This window comes from Prunus mume, linkage group LG8 (genome assembly GCF_029339155.1).
Source record: "Prunus mume cultivar Tortuosa linkage group LG8, ASM2933915v1, whole genome shotgun sequence".
Lineage (NCBI taxonomy): Eukaryota > Viridiplantae > Streptophyta > Magnoliopsida > Rosales > Rosaceae > Prunus > Prunus mume.
The window spans coordinates 6,024,581-6,037,647 of NC_142705.1; the positions used below are offsets into that span (position 1 = coordinate 6,024,581).

General features: G+C 39.1%; 1 protein-coding gene and 1 pseudogene across 2 annotated transcripts; one reads left to right on the forward strand and one right to left on the reverse strand.

Annotated features, from left to right (window-relative positions):
- Window positions 1-671: 671 nt before the first annotated feature.
- On the reverse strand, window positions 672-5,879 carry LOC103340423 (glutamate receptor 3.6-like; annotated as a pseudogene). Its single transcript, XR_016122501.1, has 8 exons — window positions 5,739-5,879; window positions 4,337-4,423; window positions 3,901-4,194; window positions 2,462-3,802; window positions 2,098-2,375; window positions 1,919-1,950; window positions 1,417-1,823; window positions 672-1,310 (listed from the first exon to the last, which is right to left on the reverse strand). The product of XR_016122501.1 is annotated as a glutamate receptor 3.6-like (transcript).
- Window positions 5,880-9,310: 3,431 nt separating this feature from the next.
- LOC103340309 (Protein phosphatase 2C family protein) lies at window positions 9,311-12,678 on the forward strand. The gene is made up of 4 exons (XM_008243703.2): window positions 9,311-10,073; window positions 10,783-10,977; window positions 11,210-11,415; window positions 11,574-12,678. The coding sequence occupies exons 1-4, from the start codon at window positions 9,939-9,941 to the stop codon at window positions 12,127-12,129; spliced, it is 1,092 nt and encodes a 363-aa protein (XP_008241925.2). The 5' UTR covers window positions 9,311-9,938; the 3' UTR covers window positions 12,130-12,678.
- Window positions 12,679-13,067: the final 389 nt, after the last annotated feature.

Here is a 13,067-nt window from a genome sequence, read left to right on the forward strand (position 1 = left end):
GGCGGTGGCCTAAACCCTGAAAAATGAAAATCTTGCCGTTGAATATTCCCTTTAAAATTGACCCCTTCTGCCTCCGACATCAGGCTCAAAGCCTTTGCCTTTTTGGGTAATGACCCAATGTCAAAGAATTTTGTTGCACAGCAATTGGTCAAAGAATATTATTGCATAGAAATTTGTTGATCTAATCTTAGATCTGAAATAGCGTTGACGCGGTCATGGCACTAACGGTTATGGTTCTGTTGACATGTCTAAGCTGTACACATGGCTTAATCTTATTGGACTGTAGTACCAATCAGCAACGCCAGGGATGGGCAGCCTCTTCTCCCCCTTAAACTTTTTCTCGTAATAAATAAATAATAATAATGAATAGAAGTATTATTAGAAAGATAATAATAAATTAGTTGTGAGATTTAATCTGAGCCATTAATAGTGCTTAAATTTAATGATTCAAAATTTGTGTCAAAACTTGTGTAAAAAACCATAGTGTCATTCATCCACCCCATATGGACATTCAAGGGGTTCTTACTTTTCAAATGCTTCAATGTTAACTGACCAGTTGGATCAGGAGACTCTATGCATCTCTGCATGCTTGGGACATCTTTTATGGCTGCAAATTGGAGTCCAATAAATTCACAAATATAATAAATTCAATGAATTTAAGAGGCACTAGGTTAAAGTTTAAAACTTTCTGGAGTTCTAAGATCAAATTACTTGAATGAGGTATAAGCCATAATAGACAACAACTATATCCTCTGGCCACCTATATCTATCAGTCTTTCACAGAGAAAGTTTGATACAAGTTACTTCATTTTAACTTGTCAGTTCATAATTAAATCGACTGAATTAAGTTTCTTGAAGGCATACTGATTAGGCTTTTCTACTTAGCAAACGAGAACTCTGTCATCTGATTGAACCTTTTCATGCACTATTTTATCTGAGGCTTTCTCAGTCCTCCTCCTCTTGGTTCGGCTTTTCTTCACTTCTTGTTCCCTTTTATATACAAATGAAAAAAAGGATCGAAGACGTCCGTGTAGGGAGCTCTCACAGTCGGAATCTGAATACCTGTAGAATTGGTGCACAAGGCGAATAACATGAAGAAGGAGAGCAAGAAAGCAAGCAATGCCGCTTAGCAGGAACAGGCCCCAAAAACTTTTCAGTGGCAGGCGGTCTACTGCTTGCTTTGTTCCTTGCGCGCTACAAGCACTCTTCATCAGCCACTTGTCATGAATCTTCTGGAGATCCCCCTTCTCTGATAGTTTCAGCAGGGCGGTTGACATGTCAGCTGCCAGTGGCGAGTCCCGTGGAAAGGCCTAAAATGCATGAAAAAACCAGCCAACATGCAATCAAAACAATGTCATTTTGTGTTTAGCAATGGTATGTTATAGGGAGGATGATCAAATGAAATAAGATACTTACAAATCCCCAGCCCATTTTGGTGAATTCTTGACCTACAATGCTATATCCGCATCGAACAGAGAGGAAGAGCTCCATGTAAGTGCGCTCGTCAACAATTGCAGCAACACCGCCTGCGCTAGGGCCATCTTCCAAGGCCTTCTCATATTCTTCTGGTGAGTTAAGGGGCACAAGTCTGGACCTGTGTATTTTTAGCTCGTCTGTCAAGTATCTTTCAGCAAATGAACCGTTCAGGAAACCAATGGGATCATTTCCTGTTGCTAAACTTTCAATGCCTTTAATGGGGGAAGAAAGCTGCTCCACTGTGAGGATTGAGGTCAGGCTTGCAATGTAGCTTGAGTTGATTAATAGAACTACAAATAGCCATATAATTAACACAAACCGACCAAGCGTGCTGACAGTGTTTTCTTCTGCATATGTTACCAAGGAATAAGATCAGTCACTTGTATGTAATGCGTAACATATTTTTCTTTGTGCATGAACAAGTCAAGCAGTATGGACTTACTGTGGGAAAAGAACCAAGTTGAAAAGCTAAACCTGCAGAACTCGAAAGAAAAATGTTATATACTCCATTTGGGAGCCTTAATTGAAGAGGTGAAGATAAACTGACTCAGACAACGTATACTCGAATTTGCATCAACATTAATCAAAGCAGCATTTGGATATATGGATTAGAGTACTAACCAAACAACAGTCACAAATTGTTTTCTTGGAGGTCCCCGGAAATCCTCGTTCGTTCTGTGCTCCAAAATCCAAACAACTGCTCCCACACCTAGGAAGAAAATACATGTGATACCCCACATCATTGGAGTGAAAGGTCTCAAAAATGCCCAAGCACTAGAGTTCAACTTCCTTATTGGAGCAACTACAACTAGCCCAGACTCAATATATGGCTGCGTAAAATCCGCCATCTTTGTTCTGCTAGTGGTGATGGTAATATCTCCTACTAGACCGTCAAGTTCCTGCATAAAGATGGACTTACGAAGAGCTTAATATATTCACACGACAGCATACTGTATATTATTAATCTTTTGGAATGTATACTCACACCAGTTTGGATCTTGTGCAGAAGTTCACTTGGTTCTGTATTTATTTTACCATCCCCGGAAAAGGACAAACTTATATGGGACGCCATACGGTAACTCATTTAGTGCAGCTTGAAATACCTCAACGCAAAAGCCAGAGACATCAGTGCCTTTTACACTCGCAAACTCACGATAACTAACTCGATTTACGACTGCAATCCTCAGCTTTTTTCCGTTTTCTGGGAAAACCCACCCACGAGGCTTCTGAGTTGTTTGTCCCGGCCAGATAACGCTGTATAGTTGTTGACTACTTGTACTGGAACCATTAGATTGCTTCTTCCTTTGGGGCTTCTCTGGAGGGTCAACTAAAAGGCCAGAAGAATTAGACCAATATCCAACAGTCCTGGTCCCTGTGCCAATCACATTGATGACTTCAAATGCAGGATTGATTAAGTCCCCATCTGGATTAAACTTAAGTGGCCCTGTTACACCAGTTGCATTAACCTCTAAAATGCTTTGAACCAACTGGCTGCCTTCATTAAAGATGCACACCTTTCCTCCACGTAAATCGCTTACATTGGAGTCATTTGAAAATGAGACATTCCCCGCACGAGCCAAAAATGAATCAATGGCAAGAGCAAGAAGCCATACAGAGTCATAGGCGTATAGACCATGCATATTTAGCCCAAAAGAAGAGCCATTAAATCCTCTCACTCTTGTCAAGTTGCCCCACCGCGATTTAAATCTTGTTTTGAGTTCCGACTCTGGTGTGTACATACGCAATGTAAGAACCCCTTGAACGTCCTTTGTTGCCAGTAAAGGTAGGGAAGGATCTGTGTCTAATATGGTAGACAACCAATCAGTAGCAATCCATACATATCCACTCCCCATCATCATGAGGTTTTGTGCTTCACTAAATACTCGTAGACCCCAATTAGTGTAAATGTGGACGATGAGAATCCGAGGCTCCATTGAAGACACACTAATCAGTGCTTTAGTGATATCATCTTTTGTTGCTTTGGGGTTCAGAGGCACTTTGTATGAAATTCTACACCGCTTTTCAGCTAGCTTATCCCCTAAGGCAGCAATGGCATTTCTCCCAAAATCATCATCTACGTAAATTGCTATGACTTCTCTCCACTCATAGAAGGCAACAAGGTCTGCCACTGCAGTCATCTGAAAGAGATCACTTCGTGTTGTCCTAACCAAGAAAGGGAATTGAACTGGAGAAAGGGTGGGGTCTGTTGCCGAAAATGATAATAAAGGGACTTTTAGGTCATTTGCAATGTGCGAGAGCATACGAGCCGTAGCTGAGAATTGGGGACCAATTATGGCCACTGTGTCATTCTCCATAAACTGCAAAGCTGTAAGGAAGAGGAAAAATTATAAGCTTTTCAATTAGATTCTATGACTTGTGCAAAGGAACTTCTTAAGATACACGAGGAAGTTTGGAAGTTTGTACCCAGATCAACAATTCCAAGAAAGTCATTAGATCCGGTGTTCTGCATTTTGAGTGTCAGCTTTGTTCCATTGAGAATTTCAGGATCAGAATTGACATCTTCAATTGCAATGGCTATTGCAAGTTTTGCAATTTTTCCAATTATAGAATCGAAAGTGATAATAGCACCAATGTTCACAACATCAGGTCTTGCAGCAACATTAGTACTAAGTGCACTAGAGGAAGAAGCATTATGGAAAACCATAAATAGCAGAAGCAAGGCTATGATCATGGTGGATTGCACGCTGCGAAAAACAGCTTAGTAGGTAACAGTAAGTGGACATGCTCCAAAAGACAGATTACTGGTTCATAATTAAAACACAAGAATATATGATGTTGTCCAAATATGTAACAAAGCAGTAAAATAAAAGGGCATAAAGAAAAGATGGGTGAACCTTACATTTTTTCTGTTTCAAGCCAAATATGCAAGAGATCTCAACAATTGGATAGTACAAAAGAGCTTAGGTCCAGAATTGCATGTGTTGTTCTGCACGATGCCCAAACGGTTGTGTAAACACAAAAGCAACAACGGTAAGTTAACCAGAGCTACCCAAGAATTATAAAATGTGCATTGACCAGGTGTGAATTGTACAGGACATGGTTTGAAACTCGCAAAGTAGAAGACAGAAAGGAACAACATCATTATGGTATCAAAAAAGTTGCTTACTGCGCTGAAGTGGATCTCTACAATATGGATAGGAATTTTCTATGCTCATACATACAGTACATTCATTTTATGGTATAAAGCTTTAAAGTTTGATTAAAATGTACAGGATAATGGACGTGAATCCTGATCTGATTCTGATATGATTTACTTGCCCAATTATATGTATTTATTTACTTGATTCTTGTATTTACGTCCATCAACACCAAGAACCAAACTATATTCATTCTAAACCCCCAATTTTCACCTTGCTTTGCAAAGGAAGCACACCGGCCACCCAGAAAGCGGTAGAATCAACTTGACTTCAAACTCATACACTGGCATAGTTAAGAAACACCGAAAAATAAACAAGCAACTAAGAATTTCATCCAGTAACATGAAGAAAACAACTAGGTGCTGAAAGAGTATTTAGACGAAAGCTCAACATCATAAACTCCACAAGAAGTAGATAAATAATTAGAAATTCCCACTAATTACTAGATCTAATCATGAAACATAAACAGACAAATGATAAGTTGAGACCAAAACCTAGAGTTTTCTACTAAATTACCAACTAATCAGACCCATAAGAGACAACAGCCACAAAATGAAAGTAAAAAGCAGCTTGTGAGGAAAGATTTTTTACTTTGAGGAAAAAGGAAGAAAGTTTAATACGGACATAATTGTGGGCTCACACCAATATGCATATTCTAGCAACATTTAACAGTAAAAGAGAATTAGAGCAAGGGAAAAAAAACAGTGAAAAAGGGACCTTTAGAAGTTTGATTCCAGATGAAAAGACAACTAACAGTGCAGCTATTGCCTTAATCCAAAGAACTGAACCAGAACTAGACCCAGAAATTTCTACTTTCTCTTACTATATTAAAACAGTAACACAGCATTTATGACTTGAACCCAAAGAACCCTATTGGGGGAAAAGCTCCTAGGTGCCCCCAAAGGACAAGTATAATCAGGAAATTGGCCAACTGGATTTTCTAGTGAAGAAGATGAAAGGAATTTATAAAGCAAAATGTTATCAACTTCAGAGCTTTATGCATCAAAGAGGTAACGTTATACGCTAAGCAATAATGGTCAAGCATTTACACCCGAGACGAAAAAGATGAATTTGAAGGACATAAAGAAAAATAAGGAAGCTTACATTATTTGCTCTCAACTGAAGACAAATATGTATATGCAAAAGCAAGAACAAGCAAACGAGAGTATATAAGCACCCAAGCTACACTGGCAAGTAAGAGCTACCCCATGAGTCTATTATTGTAGGGACTTCAAAAGGGTGAAGTGGAAGGAATTATGCAAGTGGATTTCATAAAATATCTTGCTTTATCCCCCCTCATAAAAGACTAGATTTAGCTGTGAACAAGAGTCTGAAAATCTACATCAGACCTCATATCTCTTCATCTGATATATGGCCAATGAAAATGAATTAGCAACTTTAATTTTGATAACAAAACTTATGAGCAACTAACTTTTTATATATGGTCTTTCTTTTGTTGCAAGCAAAAAGTAGCTTTGATAGAGCAATGGGGAACAAAGTCTGCATCTACTTTACATTGCTGAATCAATGGGGAACAAAGTCTGCATCTACTTTACATTGCTGTACGCATGATAATGAACTGATGGTGTCTGTGACTGGCCTAATCAAGTCGTGAACCTCGTTGATCTTCCTGCATAGGAGTCATCAATATTCAATAATGTGATGAGTTATGGGTCCAATTTGTTCTGGCTTATTATAAAATAATGCTAAGCTCATAGTCAAAATCTGTAGAGTGTCATATTGTTGGATAGTTTGTGACTAATTTAATTTTCGGGCTATACCTTTTCATTCAAGTAATGTGAACTTAGAACTGATCAGCAGACCCATAAAAATTTTAAACTTTAATCTAGTACCTCTGAAATTCAGTGCATTGATTAGCAAGTCATTTTCCACCATAAGGGCATGACATGTTAATAACATGGCCTAACGAGTCCACACGCATGTCAACACAGTGATCAACCTTACCACCATGTTAATAACGTGGCCTAATGCTCGTGAACCACTGCAGCAACACCGCCTGCGCTCGCTCCATCTTTCAAGGCTTTCTCAAATTCTTCTGGTCACTTAAGGGGCACAAGTCTTGACCTGTGTATGTTTAGCTCGTCTGTTTTCCAACAAAGGAAACTTTTGGGAAACCAATGGGATCATTTCCTGTTGCTAAACTTTCAATGCCTTTAATGGGGGAAGAAAGCTGCTCCATTGTGAGGATTGAGGTCAGCAATGTCAGGCCTTAGCACAAACCGACCAAGCGTGCTGACAGTGTTTTCTTCCGCTTGAGGTTGATTATTAGAACTACAAATAGCCATATGATTAGCACAAATGTTATATACTCCATTTGGGAGCCTTAATTGAAGAGGTGAAGATAAACTGCCTCAGAACATATTCAAAACTGCATTTGGATATGTGGATTTGAGTACTAACCAAACAACAGTCACACGTTGTTTTCTTGGAGGGCCCCGGAAATCCTCGTTGGTTTGGTGCTCCAAAATCCCAACAACTGCTCCCACAACTAGGAAGAAAATACATGTGACACCCCACATCATTGGAGTAAAAGGTCTCAGAAAGGCCCAAGCACTAGAGTTCAACTTCCTTAATGTAGTAACTACAACTAGCCCAGACTCAATATATGGCTGTGTAAAATCTGCAAGTTTTGTTCTGCTACTGGTGATGGCGTTATCTCCTACAACACCGTCAAGCTCCTGCATAAATAAGATAGTCCACAGAATAAAAAATGTAAAGGCAAAAATAAGACACATACTAATGTCAAGCAAAGTCTAAACTGAGAAGGTTTTGCAACTTATACTCACACCAATTTGGATCCTGCGCAGAAGTTTTTCCGGGGTTTTTTCATCACCCCAAAACGGGACAAATTTATATGGGACACCATATGGTAACTCATTCAATGCAGCTTGAAAGACTTCAATGCAAAAACCAGTTATATCAGTACCTTTTACTCTCACAAACTCAGGATAGTTAACTCGATCTGGGACTCTAATCCTGAGCTTTCTTCCATTGTCTGGGAAAACCCACCCACGAGGCTTCTGAGTTGTTTGTCCTGGCCAGATGACGCTGTATAGTTGTTGAGTACTTGTACTGGAACCATTCGATTGCTGCTTCCTTTGGGGCTTTCTCTGGAGGGTCCACTGATAGGCCAGAAGAATTGGACCAATATCCAACAGTCCTGGTCCCTGTGCCAATCACATTGATGACTTCAAATGCAGGATTAATCAAGTCCCCGTAGAAAAACTCCAGCAACCGATGCATAATTTTCAGGCACCAAATTTCTTAAGCTAAACATACACTAACAAAAAACAAATGTCCTCCTGGGCTTTTAGCCCTCCTTGTTACCAAAAAAAATAAATGGTCCTTGGGCATGATGGTCAATTCCTTGACTCCTCCAGTGCAGAAGTTGGGAAGATTAAAGGTTGAAAATTGATATTCACTAGGAGCTTTTCTGGAAAATAGTAAAGAGTTTACAATTTTAACTTTTAGCCATATTCTCTCCATGCACACACAGTCCACTTGTATAGTGTCATCTGCTCTGTACTTTTTCATCAATTCATGATTTCGTGCAAGGAAATGCAAAGAAGTAAAAAATCCTTGAACATAATCCATTGCCACTTCCCCGTCATCCACAGGTTTTGTGCCACATGACTATAAAAAGCTACTTTTTAAAAGAAAGGCACTACAAATAAAGCCACCTCAAAGTTGCTGAATCATTGTCGTCATCAAAAATAAAAGTTGCAAATCCGTTGCCATTGTCTAGACTCAAGTATTACATGGAAAGATACGAGGTTTGATATAGATTCAGATTATTTTTGGACCACCCTGTTATAAAGTGTGACCATCAAAGCTAAATCATAGCAACATAATTAAAGAGGTTAACTATTTGCTGAGGAGGGGGGATACCTATTTGAAAAACTCCTTCCACTTCACTCTTTTGAAGTCCCTGCCTTGATAGAGTCACAAACCCTTTTTTTTGGCTTCTAACTCATTCAAGATAATTTGAACTTAGAACTGATGAGAAGATCCATAAAGTTTTGAACTTTATATCTAGTGCCTCATAAATTCATTGAATTTATTAAATGTTTGAACTTTGAATTGAATGGACTAATTTAGCATGTTCCTCTAATATATTATGAGTTGGAAAGCTGTTAGCAACACTTTGTGCCATTACTTTTTCTTGTCTAGCTATATGCTGTCTTTATGCAATTTTGAGCAAAATTTTGGATTTTGGGCACCCTTATACAAACAGAGAAAGACTTTTATAAAATAGGGATAACACGATTTTATTATTTCTGACTAATAATGTTATAACACACGTGACAATACTTTCATGTAACATAATATTATTGGTTAGAGATAACAAAATAATATTATCCACATATGTCATTTGATTGATTGCTTCATTGGCTTTTTAATTTCTTCAGCTATTTAGGTGTGGCATCTTTCTAATATAAGAAAACCACAAACAGCCACGTAGGAAAAGAGAAACCCACATTTTCATTTGACAGAACAGGATGAAGTGTAAAGAATCCAATGGTAGCTTCAAAGAGATCCAAGATTAAAGAACTACCACAATAATACAATAATGCAATCACAAAAGGCGTACACGTGTCAGTACCCCAACTCCTTTCCGGGGGGCTACAATGTCGACCGAAAAACCTGGAATTGCCAGTCAACCAAGCACACATTATAACCAAGTTCTCTTTCCTCTCCAACGGTTCCCCCTTCCCTACTACTATGCTATGGTCTTAGGCTCTCAAGATTATCCTTCCTCTGTTTTTTGTCTTATATCTTTTCGAATTATTTCATTTTGGCTTTTGAATTCTTGCATATTTGCTGAATTCTCGATCTGGGTTTTGTAAATTTTTATCTGTATTGCCTGGAAACACTCAAAATTCGGCATGAGAATGTGCTTGGTTCACCACACAACACAAGAAACAGAGGGTCATCGTCTTTCAAATTGTAAAGGAGCTTGCTTTTGCGATCTGTGATATGCACGTTATGCAAATTTTGCATCTTGGATCGACTGCTTGATAGTTTGGACAGCTGGGTTTGTGTGGTCTGGCTTTTGGAGGCATTTATTGTCTAAAAATGCGTTGTCTGTGAGCAATGGGCCTTGGTTGACAGTTGGTTTTGGCTTTTAGCTGAAGGTCATCTGAATTGGGTTGTTTTCTTAGCAGTTATGATGGTTTAGCTAAAAGGGTTGAGAGATTAATGGGTTAGGAAGGAGAAAAATGGCTTCAGGAACTGCAGATATCTCGCCTCATGTAACCAGATTGGATGGTGGGTGCTTAAACGATGGTGGAATGCCTATCATGGAGGATCAAAATGTTGATGCTTCGGGAAATTCGAACCAACGTTCCTACTGGAAAGCCTCCAAGAAACCTCTCAGTTATGCGGAATTGCACAAGCTATGCATTGTTGACCGAATCAGTAAGTCTGAGTGAAGCCCTGTGCCGTCCTCTCTTTCTTTCCTAATCTTCTCTTTTTTGTTCATTGGGTTTGCAAATTATTGTACATTTCCAATTAAGAAGATGCATTTGATGTATGTCATGCTGACGGATGTTTGTGTTTTCTTCATTGAGTTGAGGCCTTCTAAGTCTATGTTGCATTGTGGAGGAATTGAATGATAACAGCTGAAATGAATCTGGGATTTCCTGCCTAATGTTGAGTGAATGAATGGCGTCCTAGAAACTATAAGGAAATCATTTTCAATATGTTCAAGTAGCCAGGGATTGCTGTTTGCAAACTGATCTGGTTTTTCCTTGCATGCTTCAAATGGAAACCGTAGAAATGCGTAGGTAGTTGATGCCATTTTGGATCGTTGATCCTTCTAGCTGCAAGTAGATCAAGTTCTCTCTCTCAAGTTGAACCCTTTGTGTCTTATATTATTAATTTAGCAAATGAATGCCATCAGTCATCACTACCTCTCTTTGATCTGCTCTTTTATGCGATGCATGTTCCCGTGTGCATACAGAGGTACTTTCCTAGGTCAACTATATAATGCTTAGTTGACACAAGCTGCTTTAATTAGCATATCAATGCTATGACTCCAAAATTTGGAGTTTTGTGGTTGAATTAGGCCTCTATTTCGAAGAAGTAGTGCATTAACTAATTATTCCTCTATGTTCCTTTTTCTTAGGAATCAGATATTGGAAGTATGGGCTTGAAGTCACCAGCAAGTGAGACGGCAGAGTTCGTGTCTGTATTCCGTTCAGGAAGCTGTTCTGAGAAAGGACCTAAACAATACATGGAGGATGAGTATATTTGTGTAGATGATCTTCATGAACATCTTGGTCAAATGGAAAACTTGCCTTCTCCTGGGGCATTTTATGGGGTGTGTAACTTGCTCTCGTTAATTTCTTTTTGCGTGGTGCTTTTTTGGAGTGACAACCATACTTCACTTCCACCAATGAATTTTCCATATCATATGACAAAGGCCATCTTATTCACTTCATCCCTGAGTTGGGCATTCTAATCTGTTAGAAGCTAGGTGACAAGAAGCATTTATATCCTTCTATCCTAGAGTGTTAATTGGACTCTTACTGAGATTTTGTTGACTTCCACAGGTCTTTGACGGACACAATGGTGTTGATGCAGCATCGTTTATTAAAAAAAACATCCTTAGATTCATTGTTGAAGACTCTCACTTCCCATCAGGCATTAGAAAGGCAGTTAGGAGCGCCTTTGTGAAGGCTGATCATGCATTTGCAGATGCTAGCTCTGTTGATAAGTCCTCTGGTACCACTGCTTTGACTGCCCTTATTTTAGGAAGGTGAGGAACTGATACATCCAGCTATATATGATTATCTGCATTCATGAGTAATTATCTTTTGTTGGCGCTGACTAATCATTGAAGTTGGTACAAAATAATTAAATTGTGTCTATCCTGTTTACTTTCCCGTGGACATTTGCTCAATACTGTACTTGCAGGACCATGCTAATCGCTAATGCTGGGGATTGTCGAGCTGTGTTGGGGAAGCGGGGAAGGGCAATTGAACTATCTAAAGATCACAAACCTAACTGCACCTCTGAAAGATTAAGAATTGAGAAGCTGGGCGGTGTCATCTATGATGGCTACCTCAATGGCCAACTATCAGTGGCACGTGCTCTTGGTGACTGGCATATCAAGGGCTCTAAAGGGTCAAACTGCCCCTTAAGCTCTGAGCCAGAATTGGAGGAAATTGTCCTAACGGAAGAAGATGAGTTCTTGATAATGGGCTGCGATGGCTTGTGGGATGTGATGAGCAGCCAGTGTGCAGTTACAATGGTAAGGAAGGAGCTCCTGCAGCATAACGATCCTGAGAGATGTTCAAAAGCGCTTGTCAAGGAGGCACTCCAACGGAACACATGCGATAACCTGACTGTTGTTGTGGTCTGTTTCTCTGAAGATCCACCTCCTAAAACCGAAATTCCTAAGTCCCAGAAGAGGAGAAGTATTTCAGCTGAAGGGTTGGACCTTCTCAAGGGTGTCCTAAGCAATATCTGAAAACACAACGGCTTGCATACATAAATGTGCAGCTTACACCCCTAGTTGGGAACTTTTCTGGGTTGCTCCTGTGCCCTGCTGCGGATGTTACTTCCTGATTTCTTTAACTATACGTCCTGTCCGATTTGAGATACTATTAACAATCTCAAATTTTGAAGCTTTGATTCGGAAATTTTTTGAATGTTAGAAATATATAAGTTGCTGCAAGGCTCTCTTGCACCAGTCAGCCTACTTCAACTCGGTTATAGGATTTAAATAGCAAACTATAAAACAAGTAGTCGTGTGTAGAACTTGAAGAAATGGATCCTGTATAAAGCCTTTTTCTTTTTTTCTTTTTTTTTTTTTTTTGCTTTTTTCTTTTTCTTTTGGGTTCATTTGCCTTGAGTGGCTGGATATTGTAAATAAGTCATACAATTGATATATTGACATTCACTCTTTAAAAGCATAATAGGCAAGACATTGGCTGCTGCAACACTACAAGTCCATTTTCCTTCCCACAAAGTACGTTGTATGGCAGTGCAATACCTTGCTATAACAAATTAGATCAAACACTTGACTATGTATCCGATGATCTTAAAGTAGGCCTTGTAGTAGCATATCATACCCTTTTTGTTACACTAGAAATTTTATCTTCATTCTTAATGACTACACTTCTTATATATAAGCGATATTAGAGACGGGAGAATTCAAATAGAGGACCTTATGTGCATGTGTAAGAGCATCCACAATGGACTCCCTAAACTACCTCCTTGGATAAAATTTAGGGAGAAAGTAAGAAAACCCACCTCCAACCATGCTCCCTATCCAGCTCCTAAAATAGGAAGACCTCTAGGAGCTCCTAAATCTGAGGAGAGAGGAATAAACTCTTAGTGGCTCCCTATAATTTAATGATACCCTATTTAATGAATATTTTAAAAGCTTTAATCAATATTGTCTAT